General features: G+C 48.2%; 9 protein-coding genes across 9 annotated transcripts; 5 read left to right on the top strand and 4 right to left on the bottom strand.

Moving 5' to 3' along the window:
* Positions 1–1,549: 1,549 nt before the first annotated feature.
* Positions 1,550–2,140, top strand: VFPPC_11686 (hypothetical protein; the record flags this gene model as incomplete). Its single annotated transcript, XM_018289797.1, has 1 exon — positions 1,550–2,140. The coding sequence occupies one exon, from the start codon at positions 1,550–1,552 to the stop codon at positions 2,138–2,140; it is 591 nt and encodes a 196-aa protein (XP_018146169.1).
* An 812-nt stretch (positions 2,141–2,952) lies between these two features.
* On the bottom strand, positions 2,953–4,083 carry VFPPC_11685 (gag-pol polyprotein; the record flags this gene model as incomplete). Its single annotated transcript, XM_018289796.1, has 2 exons — positions 2,953–3,439; positions 3,509–4,083. The coding sequence occupies 2 exons, from the start codon at positions 4,081–4,083 to the stop codon at positions 2,953–2,955; spliced, it is 1,062 nt and encodes a 353-aa protein (XP_018146168.1).
* A 132-nt stretch (positions 4,084–4,215) lies between these two features.
* VFPPC_15460 (CFEM domain-containing protein) lies at positions 4,216–4,634 on the bottom strand (the record flags this gene model as incomplete). The annotated part of the gene is made up of 2 exons (XM_018293213.1): positions 4,216–4,383; positions 4,512–4,634. 2 exons carry the CDS (start codon positions 4,632–4,634, stop codon positions 4,216–4,218), a joined length of 291 nt encoding a protein of 96 aa, XP_018146167.1.
* A 1,494-nt stretch (positions 4,635–6,128) lies between these two features.
* Positions 6,129–6,914, bottom strand: VFPPC_11684 (short-chain dehydrogenase reductase sdr; the record flags this gene model as incomplete). Its single annotated transcript, XM_018289795.1, has 1 exon — positions 6,129–6,914. One exon carries the CDS (start codon positions 6,912–6,914, stop codon positions 6,129–6,131), a length of 786 nt encoding a protein of 261 aa, XP_018146166.1.
* Positions 6,915–7,201: 287 nt separating this feature from the next.
* Positions 7,202–7,763, top strand: VFPPC_17609 (hypothetical protein; the record flags this gene model as incomplete). The annotated part of the gene is made up of 2 exons (XM_022429303.1): positions 7,202–7,376; positions 7,423–7,763. The coding sequence occupies 2 exons, from the start codon at positions 7,202–7,204 to the stop codon at positions 7,761–7,763; spliced, it is 516 nt and encodes a 171-aa protein (XP_022285670.1).
* Positions 7,764–8,021: 258 nt separating this feature from the next.
* VFPPC_17610 (hypothetical protein) lies at positions 8,022–8,634 on the top strand (the record flags this gene model as incomplete). The annotated part of the gene is made up of 3 exons (XM_022429304.1): positions 8,022–8,096; positions 8,193–8,276; positions 8,338–8,634. The coding sequence occupies 3 exons, from the start codon at positions 8,022–8,024 to the stop codon at positions 8,632–8,634; spliced, it is 456 nt and encodes a 151-aa protein (XP_022285669.1).
* Positions 8,635–10,664: 2,030 nt separating this feature from the next.
* VFPPC_11682 (MFS transporter) lies at positions 10,665–12,407 on the bottom strand (the record flags this gene model as incomplete). The annotated part of the gene is made up of 4 exons (XM_018289794.1): positions 10,665–11,173; positions 11,263–11,599; positions 11,667–11,851; positions 11,924–12,407. 4 exons carry the CDS (start codon positions 12,405–12,407, stop codon positions 10,665–10,667), a joined length of 1,515 nt encoding a protein of 504 aa, XP_018146165.1.
* A 1,069-nt stretch (positions 12,408–13,476) lies between these two features.
* VFPPC_14949 (nucleoside-diphosphate-sugar epimerase) lies at positions 13,477–14,442 on the top strand (the record flags this gene model as incomplete). Its single annotated transcript, XM_018292714.1, has 1 exon — positions 13,477–14,442. The coding sequence occupies one exon, from the start codon at positions 13,477–13,479 to the stop codon at positions 14,440–14,442; it is 966 nt and encodes a 321-aa protein (XP_018146164.1).
* A 2,554-nt stretch (positions 14,443–16,996) lies between these two features.
* Positions 16,997–19,228, top strand: VFPPC_17611 (6-hydroxy-D-nicotine oxidase; the record flags this gene model as incomplete). Its single annotated transcript, XM_022429305.1, has 4 exons — positions 16,997–17,215; positions 17,556–17,989; positions 18,054–18,641; positions 18,733–19,228. 4 exons carry the CDS (start codon positions 16,997–16,999, stop codon positions 19,226–19,228), a joined length of 1,737 nt encoding a protein of 578 aa, XP_022285668.1.
* Positions 19,229–19,236: the final 8 nt, after the last annotated feature.

Raw genomic sequence — 19,236 nt, 5'->3', positions numbered from 1 at the left:
AAAAGCCCTACATTTAGATAGCTATAATCTTAGAGGAGGCTTCTTTAAAGCCGATAAAATAACTTCACTTAGTATTAAGGTATAACTAGTTGCGTATAATTTCTATTACTAACTGCTATTTAGGTAGCCTAGATCTTCCTCTTATCCCTTAGAATACACTACAATTAATCTCAAAGGATTGCTTTACTTCTAAATACCTTAGTAACCTCTGGAAAGATTCTAACGCAACTAATCGACTAAATATAGTATTTAGGGTATCTTTTAAGAGAATTAGCAAATTAGAGATAGGGACCTTTATCTCTATTGCCTTTAAACGCAAGCCTTTTAAATTAATAGCTAATATTTTTAATACTAATGCTAATTACACTTAGGCTATTAAAGATAGAAGAGCTATTCTCTAGATTAATATTTGATTTACAGGCAATTAGCTAAAACTATAGCTAAAGAAGCCTTAAATTAAATCAAAAGGAAGAAGCTAATAAATAACTTTAAATATATTAGTTAGTAACTCTATTAAAGTAGCAACTTAATTAGCTTTAGCAGATAATATAGAAGAGGTTAAAGGGGAGTTAACTTATGAGGTTATTAGCCTTAAAGCTTTCCTGCCTATAGAAGTTGCTAAGAGCAACTTAGATGCTTAGCAAGAAGATTAGGAAGAAGAGGCACGGTTAGAAGACAATAAACCTTAGATAGATTTAGCTAGAAAGGATTAGGAAGCTCTATAGGAAGGAGAAACCCATTAGAGTTACCAGCCTGTAAGGAAATAACTATAGGGTCTAACATTAGATAGCAATAATAAGCCTTTAATTTCTTGATTAAGTCGCTATAGTCGCGCAACACGGGCAACTATTAAAGCACAATTATTGCAATTATAATCTAGCCATTTTAAATAGCTTAATAAAACACATCTAAAGCTAATAACCTACTTTTGTAGAACCTATTATAATACGCGATAGTTAGAAATAGTGTAGTTTGTATTGGCAATACAACTAATAAATCCTTATTAATATAAAATCGCTGAAATTTAATTAACTTGTGGTTATTTTGCTCGAAAAAGAGCCTTAGAAGCCCGGCATGGGGCTTCCTGATTTTTTGCAGGTTGGGTTGTGTGTACCACTTGTGTTTTGGCCCTCTTGCAGTTAGAGTACTAATATCCCACCGTAGTGGTAGGAGCAGGTTCACCAGAGCCATGCAGCTTGGAACGCATGATATCATTGCCGAGAGCAGTTGACCTGCATCTCAGGCCCAGCTTGCCAGCCAACCCCAGCCATACCAGATAGAGGAGAAAGAGTAAATGTCAGTTGACCGTAATCTTGCAGCGTAGATCTATCTGCACATGCAACCCTGATTTTGGACGACCAGAAATATAGCGAGGCAGCAATCCGAAACCAGAGCGTTGGAAGACAGTTTGCGTTTCCTGCGCACAACAGTAACAGTTCAACTTGACATCTCAGTTGACATCTCAGTTGGTCAATTTCATCATTCTGGGTTATTGATATAAAGCAAGTCCACCTTTATTTTGAGTATCCATCCAGCCATAATCATCATCATGACCTCGCTGTCAAATGACCATGATGATTATATCACCCAGGACTACGGAAGTCCTACATCAACAGTCAGCTCTGGCTTTGGTCCATCGCACACCACCTGCCCCCATCGCGATGATAATCTACCAGAAGTAGTGGGCGAGGATGCCTCTCAACGGCCATTAACAGCTCTTGACACCGGATATATTGGGAAATTTGGCAGTTGCCCTGAGAGCAGATCTACAGAAAAGTTGAATGACACGACCAAGGTAGTGGTTCCAAGTGAGCACAGCACCAGCAACCAGAATCCTCAATCTGCCGCCAGTACCACCAAGGCCGTACCATGGGATGTCAAGACAACAGGGGGAGTCAGCATCCAGTCAGAGTCTGGATTCGAAAAGTCAATAGCAAATGAAGGAGGGGTTGGTCCTGCTAAAGACGGCACAATCATGGGCTTGGGAAGAAAGTCATTCTTTATTCTGCTCACCGTTGTGGCTGTCATTGTCGTTATTGCAGTTGGCGCAGGAGTTGGTGGAGCAGTTGCTGCGACAAGAAATAACAATAAGTCGAATGATAGTCCCGCAGAAGCAGGCTCTACCACATCAGTGTCGTAAGTAATAACTGTTGCAACTTCCCGCAAGCCCGTTGGGTTTGCAAATGGCTGTGACATGCAGGTCTTTAACAACACGATAGCCCGATGCCCACAGCTTCACAGACACCTTCAACAACTTCGTCCGCTTCCGCCACTCCAACTTTCTTGAATAACCAGACTACACCCTCAAGTGATGACTTCATGTTTCAAGGATTCTCAAGAGACAATTACACTGGTGCGGCAACACGCATCGTCACAGAAGAGGGCGGAATAGACTTTGAATACGACATCCATAGCTACGTGTGGCTTCCAGCCAATACCTCGTGTTGTATTTCTTTTTGTAACAACGCAACAAAAGAGGGAGTTACAGGTTATTGGTGTAATAAGAGGTACCAAAAGACGGCGAGCCAGTCATTTGCCAGACTCTTTGTTTGGTGTGGTAATGACCACAGTGCCACGGCGGCTAAGTGCTCATGAGTCTGCTGCGATTTGTAGCTAAACCTGGTAGTATACAGATAAGTGCCTGCCTGCTTGGGTGTGATTTTGCTCTATGCATGTGCAGTTTTCCGCGTGTGTTGTTCTTTTATTTAGCAGGGTTTGCGTTTCGGGTGGTTGTCAGTACTTGGGAGAACAGTCAATATTTCGACAATTGCCTTCCCAAGAGTAAAAGTATTATAATATTCTTCAACGCGACAGAGTGCCATGTGGAACGCGAGTGCAGCAGCATGACTCTCGCCCGATGACTCTTTGTTTACTTACAGCCATTGCTTAGGCTTTGTAGGTTTGCCGTGGTGTTTTAGGTCTCATTTACCTCTTCCCCTGTGCCACGGATCATCATGACCCCCGCGATTCCTTTCCTGGCGCCAGATGTGTAGAATCCAGATCTTTGGACTCTAACTCAATATTTTGTTCGTCAAATGGCATGGCTGGCATTGATCGTATGTGAACTTTTGCACTGCGAGCTTCCAAATCGCCTTCGTCGTTTTTCAGGCTACCACGGTGATGGCCAGGTACCAAATTTGACTGTGAGAGGTCGGCATAATCATTTTCAATTGTTGTACGATTAGTATAATGCGCGTTGCTATTGTGTCTATACACGTTGCTTGATGCCGTGCAGGAGGTCCCATAGGAATCTGTTTGGAAAGTCCGGGGATACATCCGGATCAGGATGAGTCGCAGGGCGGGAAGACATGTACATATGAACCCAACAGAAACTTCAATAGTAGACCAGAAGACCACACTCCATTGGTCCCAGGTAGGGTTGTAAGAGTTGGCGAAATGGATGAGGGACTTGAGCCGAAGCATGGATACGATGGTGACGCTGATAGCACAAACGCTGTTAGCTTGCCATACTACACTTGACATTATTCCAATCGAGTGTACCACTTACATTCCACCTGTCAAAAACATAATAGCAGCGCCCACTTTCTTCTTCCAGTGTAGCTTGAGTCTCTTGAGTTGTGTGAGAGGTAACGCAAATAGCCAGATGTCTGCAACCACACCAATCACGCCATTCGCCCACCCAGAAGCATTTATGTCGATACAATGCCCCGCATTTGGAGGGCCATCATCAAACTTTTGCCAGTTATAATCCACCGGCGTGCATTGTAACACGGTCTTGAGAATGAATGCGAAGCCACAAGCAACGTGGAACGCAACAGTTACCCACAACAAGCGACGAATAACTTGGCCGGGAAAAATGTTGAGGTAGAAAAGCGAGAGTGATACTTTTAACAAAGTAATCAATGTCAAATATAATATCTCCATGACGTAGAAGTAGTGCCCAAAGTCAAGCAATATGGTAATGTTGAGTGTCCATATGTCTTTTCCCAAGCCGCTAGGAGTGAGGAAGAACACCTGAATTATTACGCTCGCTATACCAATCAGGAGGGCCACAAGTACAGTCCAATCGTCTAGGCCGAGTTTTTTCGTCGTACTGAAATATCGCTTGAAGAGAATTCGCATGATGACGAGACCACTGGCCATGCCCCCCAGCAGGAAATTGATGACTTTGAACTCCAAGCCTCTGTCTCTAATTGGTTCGTTGCAGAGAGTTGATGTGAGATTTTTCGAGACTAGATTCCAGGAATAACATTGTCAGCCGTTGCGGATTGTTCTGCTGAGCAGAGCTGGTGGTAACGCACATAGGGCATCCGACATTCGACATGACCGGAACATGCACGCATCCATCTCAGAACTGTAGCCGTCGTTCTGGCATATACAAGTCGCATTTCTGATGTCGCATCTCGCGGTGACACATGACACCTTTCGATTGGCCAAGTGTTAGTGAAAATGTTTGTCCCAGTACCATATGAACACGGAGACTCTCGGCACGAGATCAACTGGTCATGGGCAAACGGCAACAGCTATGCGGCAGGGTTTCAACTTACAGCGCAAGCCGGAATCTGGCTAGTATTTACAGCGGATGCTACGAGCTGCACAACTGAGCCCAGCTCCATCCGTGGTCTAAATCCCATTGTCTCCCGGTACGGGATGAGATTGTGGTTGTTGAGCATCTTGGTTCGACCGCCGGGCAAACTCGCAGTCACGCCGGATTGCTGGGCTCACCACCCCGGTAGGATGCCTGGTTAGTTTCGCAACCGCCGTTTGGTGATGCTGTCGGAAAGGTGGAAAGGAGTGTTTGATTGCGGAGATGGCCATGAAAGCGTAGAAATTCTTGGTTCAAAGGAATGATTTCCCCAGTCGAGTACTTTTAAGGTAAAAAGTCACATGGAGGGCTGACGGGCACTTCACCATGTTGACATCCAAAAGAGAATGTTGGAGATGCATGTCTCAGCTTTTAGTCTTCTTGGCCAAGCCTTTCGCTCTCCTGTCCCCTTTTCTTGACGAACAGGGACGGGGATGTTTGATGGGCTACGGAATGACGGGACATCTTCTCATCGAGTGCCAAGAGTCGGCCAAGTCTGGCCAGTTACAACCCCAGGAGCCAAACAAACAGCAGCAGCCGCGCCAAATTGGTGATCCAAACCTTTGCTGGTTTCCGTTTACGTGCACGATGAGCCTCCCTAGCAAGCCACATTTAGCACGGTCCTCCAAACATGGGTAACTTCTTAGGTGGTTCACTGGTCGATTGACTGGTTGGTTGGTTGGTTGGTTGGTTGGTTGGGGCCCCCAAATGTGGCAAGACTTTTGTTTCCCCCCAAGTCTGACATACCAGACGGCAGCTTCTACCCAAGGGAGTTGCCAAGTAGATGCAAGAGGCTTCCTATTCAATTCGTGTCCTCAGCAACTTGCGGGTGACTCGGCAGACATGGCCGGGTGATTGGGGATAGAAACAAACTATTGGCAGGGCAGAGTAGCGGTGCTGGCGCCTGTTCAAGAGGTCTTTCTCCCTGTCACTCCCCGCAGATTCAACTCGGTTGACAAACTTCATTGACAGGGATGTTAAGTGACATCCGAATCAAATAGTAGGTCAAAGTTGGGGAAGGAAATGGAGTCAATAGGAATAGGAATGGTCACGCAAACCGAATATTAACACTATTTGCCTTTGAGCTTGCCGGATTGCAGAGTTACGGTACGAGTAGCAAGTTTGCAAGAGTAGCGAGTGGCATGGCATCCTACGTTCAAAAGTTTGACTCCAAGCGTTGTGGACCAAGCCAAGTTGGATGAAGTCTTGCGAAACTACGCCTGTTATAGAAATGCTTGAGCATGTGCAGCGATCGACGTGACCCTACTAGACATCAACAAGGTTCCAACCGTTGCCCTGCTTCAACCCTGTCCTTGTTCTCTGGGGTCTTTACAAAACTCCTTGGCACAGACATTTTTAGGGTAAATTGGTAAGTGGTCAACGAACATGCCGTGTGCACTTTTGCTTCTTTGGGGTCAAGTACCTCGTGGCTTGCAACTGCTGTCCGAAACGCAAGACACAATCGAAGAGGCAATGAGAACCCCAATTCCACAGTTACCAGCTCGCTCCGTACAGTAATAGGGCACACAGGACACACTGATACGGCAAAACAAAATGTTTTGGTATTCGCTATTATTTTGCGTCAGGTTGACGAATAGCCTCCATCGACAAAAATTACCTGACCTGTGACGGCGTTGCTTGCCTGGCTAGCAAGATATATAGCTATGCCACCAAAATCTTCAGGTACGCCGTTTCTTCCTATCATTGTCCGCGTCGCGTGCATCCTGGCTTTCTCAGCGTCAGCGAGAACAGCTTGGGTCATTGGTGTTTCAACAAGCCCCGGCACAACCGCATTGCAAAGGACTCCCTTTGCAGACCACGCTTCAGCCTGAGACCTCGTCAAAGCAACAAGTCCAGCCTTGGATGGCCCGTAAGCGCCGCTGTTACCGAATGCGCGAAAGGCCTGCTGGCTTGCGACATTGATGATCCTCCCACTACCTCTTTGCGCCATCCCAGGCCCAAATGCCTGCCCAAGTGCAAACGGAGCAGTCAAATTGACAGCAAGAATATCGTCCCACTGCTTCTGGGTAAGTTGTTCCAGCGGTGGACGAGGATTAAACCCAGCAGCATTGACGAGAATGTCAGGGACGCCGTGGTCTGCGAGAACCGAACTTCGAATGGCTTCCGTTTCGCGGACGTCAATAGGAAAAGCTGTGACCCGGATCCCAAGACTTGTCAGATGCCTGGAAGCTTCCTGCAAAGGTTCGGTGCGCCGCGCAATAAGAACAATCGATGCTCCAGCTTTGCCAAGGGCAGTGGCCATCTCTCTCCCAATGCCAGAACTTCCGCCAGTCACTACGGCCACCTTGCCGGCGAGCCCAAACAGTGACTGGAGATATTTGGCACTTGTTTGGAGACTGTTACTCATGTCTGCAGGTCGCGTAGTCGTGGTTGAGTGGGTTGGTGAGTGTGGTATCTGTCATGAGTCGAGACTAACTAGCGACTGCAGAACGGAGTAGTCAAAGCTCTAAAACCACGAGTTAGGCGGTAGTCCGGAGTATTGTACGGTTGTTTCACTTGTTGATTGACCTAGGCAGAGTCTGGGGTATCTTGCGATTTTGTCTTGGAAGGGGGACTGACACACCGAGTGTATTTGTGAACCATACTCGGCCATCACCATCTTGCCATGGCCGAGATCGGCAGTGGTTTTCGTGCATGACCAACCATAATGAAGGGGGGGATCATTATTATGGCATGACGCCTTCTCTCCCGCCATACAAAAGCCGGAAAAGCGCGTTTTATGTAATTGACTTTAACTGCGTATTGAGCCATTTACTTCCTATTGCTAATTCTCATCCTGTGCCTGCCTTTGTCGCGACTTGCCAATGGAGCCTTTCTGTCGCAATTTCAGCCTACTCAAACTTTTTCCTTACAAGGCTACCACGGGGATAGACTACGCGTCCCCCAGAAAGTCCATTGTAGAATCTTCGAATGTGAAATCGCTGAAATCAGTGAAGAAAAGGTCGCTCGGCATCCCCGTGGCGCCCATGTCGAACAATGGCCCTTGGGGTTCCCGTGGCACATCCCCAACTTCCCCAGCTTTAGCCAGTTCAAGATCTACAGCATCCTCCTCGATCCGTTTGGACCACTCAGTGCCATTATCAGCCAGGCTCTCCTTGCCGTACTGCGCAGCGAATTCGAAGAGTCGCTTCTGAAGCCCGCTGGCAACGCGGCGCAATGGATGTGTAGATATGAGGCGGATGCTGGTCAAAGCTGAGACTACAGCATTAATCATGCGATAGTCTTCCTCCACATCAATTTTAAGCTGAAGCCGATGTTTGATGCACAGTTCCAGAAGCAAATGGCCAGCGAATGATATCATGATGTGAATATACCCTGGAACCTTCCAGAGATTGCTTAGAAGTCCGTCGGCGTCAAGTATCATTCGAAAGATGGCCACGGCCGCATCGTATGCCATCCCAGCTGCAGTGAGCAGCGCTGTGGGAATCATGTTTCCTTGCAAGCCTCGAAACACATGGTGGCCGAGATACAGCTTGCCGAAAAGGTAATGAAGTCTGAATGCCAGTGGCGGGAATTTGCCCATTTCTGGGCCCGGGTCTAGTTGCCAAGCTGGTCAGTCATTGGCGTCCCTGTGTAGTAGGAGCAAGAAATATTATTGATGCCTGCATGCAAGTCAATAAGTGAGACCTACGAAATCTTGGGCGGAATTTCTCGATCCATTCATCAAGTTGGGCAGAGAACTCGGGAAAGTCGATGGCTCGGGACTCTGGCACTGGAATTGGGTATTCTGATCCGAATTTCCGTTTCATCCTGGCCATGATTAGTAGTAGTGCGGATTGAGCAACGAGGCGCAGGTCGTGGTCGCTGCACGCCTCGCTTTCCAAGTACTCGTCTCTTCTTTCAAGAACGTCAAGGTGCAGGGAAAGAAGGCATTCCCGGTTATTCAGAATGGCTTGGTGCTGGTCGCTCATAAAGATGCCATACCACAATCTTACGCGATCCCGAGACTCGGCCTGATCAATACTGCTGTTGCTGGGACTCAAGGGATTATTCGAATTCGCATCGATAGCCTTGACGATGTACCTATGAAGCCTTACATCGCCAGCACGCCGAACGGCATCACATAACAAGATCCTCGAAGCTCCGGGCAGCCAAAATGATCCAATCAACAGGGCGCGAATATGTTCAATGTCCTGCTTTTCGAATAAAGCGGCGGATACAACCTGCCTGTATTCGCGATAACAGACGTCAAATAAATGGCCGTAGTCGGCGAGATGCAGGGCAGCGACTGTGCAGATGGCTGAGACCAGAGTTGGAGACGCGTCTCTTAGACCATGGATGGTCTTGTGTGCTCTCACAAACCCGTATAGGATATGATCCATTTCGACAAAGTAGTGATTGGCCAACACCTCGGCATCGTCAAATGATATCAGCCCTTTACTAATTAGGTCGGGTTTCTTGTAAAGGCGTGAATTCATAGCCGTATTCGGACCACCTTGAGCTGCAGCATCAGATTCGAGATATGCGTTGATGGGAGCCGACACAGCCGAGGGAGAGTTGTGCTGAGACGGTTCATACAATCCATCTTCGCCATCGTCCAAGTCACCGTCTTGCACGCCAACTCCGGTGCTAACATTTCCCAGCGCCGTAGACTCTAGTGGCTTTGGCAACTCTATTCCGAGCTGATGACACACGGCCTCCAGAGTGCTGTGAACTTTGCTCAAGTCTCGACCGAGAACGGCGAGTTGTCTAGTCAGACCAGATCAGCTCAGATCAACTCAGGTCAGCTGCAGGATCAGATCCGATGATTGGAAACGAAATATCGGGGGAGTATTTGCGACACGATACCTTTGGTCGAGAATTGAATTTCGCAGCCCAGTATTAATAACACATTCTATGTTGCGCCTTTTGCACCGCTCGCAGGGAGGACGGTCGGTAAGTAGTTCACATTTGATCTGGGGGAGGGATTGAGAATTCAAGTTGTTAGCTTGCTGCCAGCCGACGTCAGGATAGATAGGATAGACACCAGCACGGCAAAACCTTTTGCTTTCGACAAGCGGCGCAAGATGTTATCCGCCTCTTTGCCGCCGCTTGTGCTTGTTGAGACTGGGCGTGGGAGCTGGAGCTGGCGCTGGATGCGGCGTTGACGCGTTGAAGCTTGCGCATAGCATCAAATGTCTCATCATAAGGGTCGTTTGTCCCATCACCTGCCGCATGAGTAGGAGAAATAAATGCAATGGATCTTTTCGACATCGTAGCGCGCCATGGGATCGTGCCTCCTGTCTACAATAGATCACTATCCCAAAAGCAACTTGATGACGTTGACGCGTCTGGTGCTGCTCGCTGCCTGCATTTGAGCTGACATGGCGCTTGAGATGAACTCAGAGGGTTTAGTGCGAGTTTATGCCTCATCTGGGTCCTTAGTAGTGGTCCTGGCCCTGGTCTTGGTCTTGGTCATGTCAGGTCCGGTGCTAGTAAGAACTTGACACATGCATAAATTGTCAAGTTTAAATGTTATCAAATGGCCCACGCTCGCTGTGTCCGGTGGACAAGTAGAACCAGAAATTAGATCAACTTGCGTCTGGTCTGGTCTGGCACTCTAACAGCAGAAGGTCAGAAATACTTGACTTTAACCATCCTAAGGCGACAAGGACCAATCCATCAAACTACCTACCTAGGTAGGTAGAGTGCAAGCAGGCAAGTACTTAGGACCACAGACCGTGCGTGAGTCAAGTAGGTCAAGTCTGGTGTTAATTGGCCGCATGTGTACTTATTACTCACATGAAAATAAGTGGTCTATGAAACTGAGGACATGAATGCATGGTACACGGGCTTCAGGCAGAGTCTTCCCGAACCAGGGTCAAATACATGTAACGGCATAAATACAACATTTACCACTACTGACTTCTCAATAGCAGTCTGGTCTTGCCATGTACACCATAGCGACAGAGGAGTCCGTCGATCAAAACTCCCCATGGGCCATGAACCAGACAATGCTGCTTGCCCAGCCAAAGGTTTCGCGACTCCATTTTCCGAAAGGGCTGGGTTGCATATAACATTTCAGGCTCATGTTTGTGTTGAGGGCCATTCCATTCCATTTCAATTGAGGTGAATGATCGCGATTGCCGCCCCGTAGGCAGCACACCAAGACCACACTCTAATAGATGTATCTGAATCCTACTGGACCTCTTTCTGCAGGGGGAACACTGCCATTCTCTTCATTCTCCGCCGCTTCCAACTTTTCGTTCTCCCGCTTGTGGAGGTATCGCAAAACCAGCGCCAGCACACCGACTAACAGACTAATGACGGCATTGGAACTTCCGCCCGGAACGTAGCGAGGCCCTTGGGTCTTGTCATACATGTAGCTTCCATAAATAGATGCCGTATTGCCAATCATGTTCACAATCGCAATAGCCGCAGACCTCTTGACCAGCGGTCGGGGGAAGGAGTTTGCGACCCAACCCACGATGATCGTGTACGCTGCAATGGCGCCCATTGGCATCAGAAACATGGCAAAAAACCGAGCCCCAATAGCCGTCGTGCCCGTGGCAATCGCGTTTCCCACTGCAGCAATAGCCATGAGACAAAATATGTGAATCGATTTGTCCTTCGTCTTGGCCGCAGTCCAATTGACCAAGATGGAGACCAAGAATGTGGCAAACCAAGCTATGGGCCCAAATAAGTTAATGTCATTCTAGTTTTGAATTGAAAAATATGGAACGGGGACGGAAAGAAGCTTGAGATTGTTTACACACCTGGAACAGTGAGCAACAGCGTGATGAGAGGGTCGTAACCTAGAGTTTGCACAATGCTCGGGAAGAAGTATTGGAATGTTTGCGACAGCAGACTCATATGCGCTAAAAGAACGAAAAGGTAAAGTCGGTAGTCTTTCAGTGCCAACTTGAGGCCCTGCCATAGTGTCGTTGATTTCCCATCATCTGCCTCGCTAATGTCGGCAAGGAGCCGCCAAGATGCAAAGGCACGTTCTTCGTCACTTAGCCATCGAGTCGTCTGGGGATAGTCTGGCAGAACAAACCCAGACAGAATACCGAAACCGATTGTGATGACTCCTTCCACAATAAAAAGCCATCTCTAGTCAGCGCCGTTAGCGGCAAAAATTTGTAAATAAACGAACAGCAACAATCTTGTTTCAACTAACCCATCCGGCGATGCCATGAGCGCCACTCAAGTCCTTCAAGACGCCATAGGCAATGAGACCTCCAAACATGTTGGCGAGGGAATTGCCCGTGTAAAACCATGCAACTCTGCGCGTCAGCTCGGCACGCGTATACCAGGACGACATGAGAAAGATTGCGCCGGGGAAGAACGGAGCCTCGACAAAGCCTACAGAATAAGACGGGTATCTATTAGCCCAAAGAAACAAAGTTAGAATAGCTTGTATGGCATTTAACTCACCCAACAGGAAACGAATGACGACAAGTTGCGCAAAGTTGTGTGCAGCGGCATTACATGTGGACACAACTCCCCAGAGGACAACCGCTGACGCCAGATATATCGAAGGGCGGACGCGAGTGATGATGATATTCGACGGCAGTTGCATAAGCAAGTATCCCACGAAGAAAATTGATGTCGCCAAGTTGAAATCCGTTCCTTGCATCCCCAGATCCTTTTCCAGGGTGCCTTGTCTGGCCTGGGCGAGGTTGGACCGATCAAGAAAGTTAAGCAAATACATGATGATTAAGAATGGCAACAAGTGCATGTCAATCTTCCGGACTAGCCTCTTGTCTTCCGTCTCAATCCAGGATGCATCTTTGTTGGCAAATTTGAGAAAGAACTCTCTTTGTGTTTCGTCGGCACCAGGTATCTTCTCCAGTGACGCCTTGCCATTCAGAGAGCCATGCTCAACCTGGGCCACTTCCGTGTCCTTTAACACTGTCATGGTGGTGAATGGTCTCCTATCGAGGTAGTGAAGATGCCCTCAAAGCTTCAAAGCTAACAAAAGTATGAGAATGCTTCCTGGCCGTTACGGAAAAAGAAATGATAGAAATGGCATTGCCCCTTGACTTTCTTTATACACACCAGGCCTCATTCCGCGCCATCAAGTGAACATGGCGATCCATCAACCTGGTCATTAACCGGAGTCAGGCTTCCCCGCAAAGTCAAGCTGGCATTTCACCGTGGCGGCCGCAGCGGAGCTGTATTCCCTTGGCGGCGGCAACTGATCTCACGGTTTGGACTAATGACGATTACAACTCCCCACCATAATGCCTACCTAGGTAGGGTATCTTCAGGCGTACTGAACAAGTTTTGACAACTTCGGTACAATCAAGGCCGAATACCAGCCAATAGCTTTAACTTGCAATCAGTTTTGGTGTGATTGGTACTCAGAAAGGACTGCGTCCGGTTATCAAACGTAGTGACTTCGACAACGAGATGCAGGTGGGACCATCTAGTGCTCTGAAAGAACTAGGCTATGACTACCACGGCCCTTGACACATGGCGTACAGGATCGACTTCACTCAAATCCTCAGTATGCGCAGTGGGCAGGGGATGTTGACCGCGACGCTTCCAGTAATTTGCCGATGGGACAACATAACTTTGGACAAGGGCTTTAGCCGGACACATGGGGACATGGAGGGCAACAAAGCCAGGGTCAACATCTGTGGACTGACTGCAGACAAAAAGTCTGGAGAAGTTCCAGATGTCGGCACCCCGCAAAAGCCGTACTTGATGCCGAATTATGCAGGCCATCCCTTGTCCAACCCCCCTTGGTTTTCTCCTCATCCAATATCCACCATTCGAAATTGAGAAGCGGACAAAAGTCCGTCTTCACGTTATGTCTCTTACCTGGCATCACTTTCAACACGTTTAGAGACTGAGCAATTTTCATCCAGTGCCTCTATTTGCCTTGGCTGTCTTACTGAATTGGACCCGTACTTGTTATCTCCAGTTTGCCGAAAACACAGACAGCAGCGAGTTTGCCATTACCAGGTAGTATCATCCTTGCCATGAAAATTCTCGTGACGGGAGCATCTGGCTACATCGGCCAAGTATTATCGGAAGCGCTATTGAAGGATGGCCATTCACTGACGCTGGCCGACGTTGTTCAGCCCGACATTCCATCGGGCGCATCGACTTCCAACAATCAGCCCACTTGCGTCAAAGTTGACTTGTTTGAGGATGCCGAGTCCGTCATCTCGCCAGACTTGGATGCTATATACATCTTACACGGCATCATGTCCGCGGGGAGCGAAGAAGACATAGATCTAGGCTATCGAGTCAACGTGCACAGCGTGTTGAAGCTGCTGGAAGCCGTGAGAAAGATTTGCCGCCCAGGTGTGCGTGTTTTATATACCTCATCCATCGCGGCATACGGTTCACCACTGCCAGACATTCCCTCTGAAGCAACGGTCTGCACGCCTCAGACAAGTTACGGAACACACAAAATCATGGTAGAAGCCATGCTGAATGACTACAATCGCCGCGGTTTTATATCGGCCTTTTCGTTTCGGCTGGCTGGGATCTCTGTCCGGGGCGGCAAGCCCACTAGAGCTGCAAGTAGCTGGATGAGTGGCATCATCCGAGAGCCACTTCGAGGTCTAGAAGCTGTCATTCCGTGTGATGACGACTTCAAGTGCTGGATATGTTCACCTAAAACGCTCGTGAAGAACCTGATCATTGCTTTAACTTTGCCGACGAATTGTTTGCCTCCTCACATTCGACAAGTTCTACTACCAGGCATAGTAGTAACCGTGCGGGAGATGCTCCAGGCATTGCAGGATATTGGTGGCCAAGACGCTTTAAAGCTTGTCCGGAGAGAAGAACCCACGCCGGATATCAGGAACATGCTAAACAGCTGGCCAACACAGTTTGATGTGTCCAAAGCGCTGGCATTGGGGTTCGTGCCGGATCAACCCTTCCGAGACACCGTACAAGACTTTGCAGATAGCCTGAAGTTTCAAACATCCATTTGATGTACTCCGTACTAGTCCCCTGTGTCATTAATATCTTGCATTGACATGTATTGAACTGTCAAACACACCGGTCAATCTGCAGGCTAGTCAATTCGCTATCCACCATGTCTTGGACATTTTAATCCCCAATGCAGCCTAACTTAAAAGATCATACAAACAAGTACAATACAAATAGCTTTATTTCGATACGCCTTATTACGGTCATGCATCAAGCCAGCCCGCCAGCCGAAGCATCATCGTGATGTGATGTGCAAGCCACCTCCCGGTGTTTTCTCCGGCTCGGTGCAAAGACCGCATATCCCCAGAACGCCACCAATGCTGGGGTTGAATGTGCTAAGAAACGTGATGTGATGTGGCCATGATCTTTCCTCCTTGGAAAGAGAGCAGCCGACGGAATCATCATGGCCAATCTGGAAGGTTCAAAGTTCAGCAGTGCTCCAAAATCTCCACAACACCTCGCAAGGTCCAAACTCGCCGTCGATAGTATCTGCGCCACACCTTTAGAACGTATTGGTCAGGGGCATCAACATCCTATTTGCATCCTATAAACTTGACAGGAAGAGGCGATTGACTTCGATGCACATGCTCGTGAGAACCATTGGGGTCTTCAAGCATACAATCTACAAAGGTTGAGATCTTCCAACCTATAACAGCATTATTCAGTCCCTCATTCAAAAGCACCAGGCGCTCATCTTGTTTCTTAAAAGGTGAATGACTCTCAACATCTTAGACAATGTCGTCTAGTCTGGAAATAAGGAGTCTTAATGGAATCACGGACCTTACGACGGTGCTACGCGTGGTACATGCTACACAACTTTTTGACTGTTGCTTGTTAATCATGCAAAGAGGACATAACAGAGTACTTTTGCCGAAAGAATGGCAAACATAGCGAGATATTCAAAGATCAACCACCGTGGGTGTTGGTGATGCAAAGATCAACGCGTATGTTGCAATACCAACACCAGCTGATACACCATCCTACATTGGCAACACTAAAGAGATCGTGATCCATTGCAGAACCGCAGCAGGTAAATACAGTACCAAGTCAAACAGAAGTGCCGGATCCCGTCACAATCAACGTCATTGTGTGGATTGACCAGTGATACCAGTTGCTCAGGTTGTTCATATCTCTATAAAAATAACCAACATAACAACCTTGGTAGTGTGCTCGAGAATGTGTCTACAATCGAACGCACATAGCCACTAATCTGCCCCAGTCGTAAGTTAGTGTATCTTCGGACGATGCCCCGCCATATGACAAGATTCTTGGTCAAATCTGCTATCACGCCCGACCAAAGCCAAAGTAACTCGGGCCGTTGATCTGGTGACAACTTACCGCACGTCTCTGGTACCGTACTATTCGCGTAACTTTATGTCTGAAGACTCTGCTAACTTTGTCCCTAGAGAGTATCGCAAAGCATTTAAGCACAGTCGACCCTTCGTGCTGGATTCCTTGATCTCGAAGAGCCACCTCGTCCACCACTTCACCGCCTGACTGGCTGTGACAAGGGCAATACTGGCGTTGATGTTGTCCGTGACCTGTATGAGACTCCAAGTCGACAGATCTCACAGCCAAAAGAATGGTGCGTTCGGAGGCCTTGCGTTGTTTATTGGGACAACGAGGCAATTGTTCTCATTTTCGGTTCGCATTCACGAAAAAATACTCGTTTGTCACCGTTCACGCTTGTGAACACTCAACAAACCGGGCACGCATGTACAAATTCTGTGAACTCTTAAACGACTGAAATCAACTGAAGTTATTCTGTACCAGATTACAGCAGAGTTAAGAGCACTCATTTTCAAGTTTTCTGGCAACCCATGATACAATGGTGATACATACGCCAAACTCCTAGCTCAGGCCTCGGTTTATTGCCAACTACAATGAATGCCATCGATCAGTATCTGTCTCGGACATCTGTACATCGAGCGGTACATCTGGGCGCTGACAACATGATTTTCCCCAGCAACAACCTTTGCGAGTGGCCGCGATGTCTCGGAGAGGCTGCCTGTAGCGTTGAACCTGGTGCTGATTGTTTACTCAACTTTCTCACACCGCTCTCAACCTGGTGGTGGAGACTGTCATCTTAGTGGGCAGTGGATGACTGGATTGGCAGAGTCATATCACTGTCTGCTCTCTGGGTTACAATGGGCCGGTGAGTGAAGAGCAGAAGAGAGAAAACTCGTGCAACCACTTTGAGGTTGCTGAGGGGTTACCAGGCACGACATGGAAACGAGACCCTTTCTTTTTTTTTGTCAACGGATGTGGCAGCTCCTTGTCTGCTCATAAACCTCATTTCCAGGGCACTCTATCATCTCTTTACGGTTGTCCGTGAAGAAACCGTCTCAAGTCACATTGAGAGTAATGTTCCTGACATTAGTTATACACCAAATTGAAGACGGAGCCGCCTAACGAGAAAATGAACCTGTCCATCAATGTCTTCCCCCACCTGCTGCGCTCAACTAGTTCAGTAGCTTGCTTCTCTCAATAGCTTCCAGAAACGGTGAATGCCGTTGGTGGCTTTATTGTATATATAAAACAACATACACCCAACCAATGGCTAGAGGTGCAACCCAAGGTTTGAAAACCTTTGCTTACGGAAATTTTGAATGCGGTATCAAGCAACGACCCGTCACGAGTATGTTCGAAACATCATCAGCCAGCATCGCAGCTCGACTCCTCGCAATTGTTAGTCTTTCGGTGCACATTTTCTCTCCTGGCTCTATCGCGTCCGAAATGACTAAAAGCATGACTGGAGTTACGGGAATAGCTCAGGTAAGCTAGGGACATGCTCCATCGTTGCCCTCGCCAGTTGGGGTCTCTATGTTTCTGCTGCGTTAGAATTGCGGAGCTTTCCTGGGGCGGACGTACACGGTCTTCGTACGCATTGTTGCCCATGTCTTGTGTCTGCTCTGACATCCGGTGAATAAGAGATGTAGCTGGGCCGTTTCAAAGGAAGGCATAAGGAAACCCGTACACCAGCAACTCTATTGGAAAACAGGACAGCTCAGTGACCTCTCCGGCCACAAGATCGGCACCATTAACATTTCGAAAGTTACAAAAAAAGTGGAAACCAAAAAGGCTGACATATTCATTACTGTGTTTTGTTGTGTAGTGCGATGCCCTTATCGCGGCCGGGCTTGGGGAGCAGATGCTCCTCCCAGGTGACGCGGAATACGAACATAGGATCAACTCGTGGTGGTCTGCAAGTTCACGGCTAAGGCCATGGTGTATTGTCCAACCTCTCACCACAAAAGATGTTTCTGCAGCCATCAAAGCTTTAGCTTCTGTCAGCCACGGTGGTTTCGCCGTGCGCAGCGGCGGCCACAGTCATTGGGCTGGCGGTAGCAGCATTGACAACGGCGTTACCGTTGATCTTGGACATTTCAATAAGTCTACTTACGATTCTGAGAGGAAGGTTGCGTCTCTCGGCCCGGCCCAGCGATGGGGAGACGTCTTCCTCTTTCTCGAGAACAAGGGCGTCATGGTAGCCGGTGGCCGTGATGGCAATGTCGGAGTTGGTGGGCTCCTCACTGGTGGCGGCAACTTGTGAGGGAATCATGTGACCTGCCCGTTTAATGAATGTCTCACTTTGTGAGCATTGTGTAAATAGCTTCAGCCAGAGTTCCTTTACGGGTTCTCTTTTTCTCCTTGTGAATAATCGCTTCATCCAAGTCGCACTCGACCTTGTTCGTGCACTCGTACCGTTACACAACTCATACTACACAGGTCGGCGCGGCTTCGTTTGTGACGGCTTGATAAATGCCGAGGTTGTACTCGCCAGTGGCGAGATAGTCAATACCAATTCCCAATGCAACAAAGATCTCTGGAAGGCATTGAAGGGTGGCCTTGGAAACTTTGGCATCGTTACCCGTTTCGACGTAGAGGCTTTCGAAGCTGGCCAACTCTGGGGTGGTATTCGTGCGTCGGAAAAAACTCATGCAGACCTGGTTATTGAAGCGTTGATCAAGTTCACAGATGACAACCACAAGAACCCCGAGGCGGCATTCATTGTCAACTTCACTTTTCAGCCTAGCATGGCGCCGGACATTATCATCGCCCAGGTTCTGGTGGACACACATGGCGTGGCTAATCCCCCGGCTTTTGAGCAAGTTCAAAAGATACCGGAGCTGTTCAACGACATCAAAAAGCGACCTATGAGTGGTATCGCCAATGATTACCTTCTCCCATCAAACTTGAGGTCAGACCACACAACAAGTTTGGTTGTGTCACCTTTCTAATTTTATTCCTCTCGGATCGGAAATCAGGGAACCCAGCTGACCACGGAGCAGAAATGTTTGGTTCACCCTGTCCTTCAAGAACGACGTGCGCGTTGTCAAGAAATCCGCTGAACTCCACGAAGCGTTTGTCGCCGACATGCTCGAACTCGTCCCTGCCACCGACCTCGTAACGCAGTCTCTTTGGCAACCTCTGCCAAAGATCTTCGCCGACATTGGCTCTAACAAAGGAGGCAACATGCTTGGTATAGATCAGGTGGAGGGTAATTCTCTCCTTTGGTTGTGCGCTGCGTCCGTCAAAACTCCCGAGCATGAGTCAATTCTGCACAGAAAAGCTGCAGCCATGACTGCCGAGTTGAGACGCTTCGCAGAATCGATCGATGCCAATATGCCCTGGATATACGTCAACTATGCAGATCCCAGCCAAGACGCGCTCAAGAGCTACGGCGTGAAGAATGTCAGATTCATGCAAGACGTGGCTGCAAAGTATGATCCGCATGGCGTTTTTCAGAAGATGGTTCCCGGATCGTTTCGGGTTTCCAGGATTTAGCATCCAAC

This window comes from Pochonia chlamydosporia, chromosome 2, assembly GCF_001653235.2.
Source record: "Pochonia chlamydosporia 170 chromosome 2, whole genome shotgun sequence".
Lineage (NCBI taxonomy): Eukaryota > Fungi > Ascomycota > Sordariomycetes > Hypocreales > Clavicipitaceae > Pochonia > Pochonia chlamydosporia.
The sequence above is the reverse complement of the archived record's forward strand: the minus strand, read 5'-3'. Positions and strand labels throughout refer to the sequence as shown.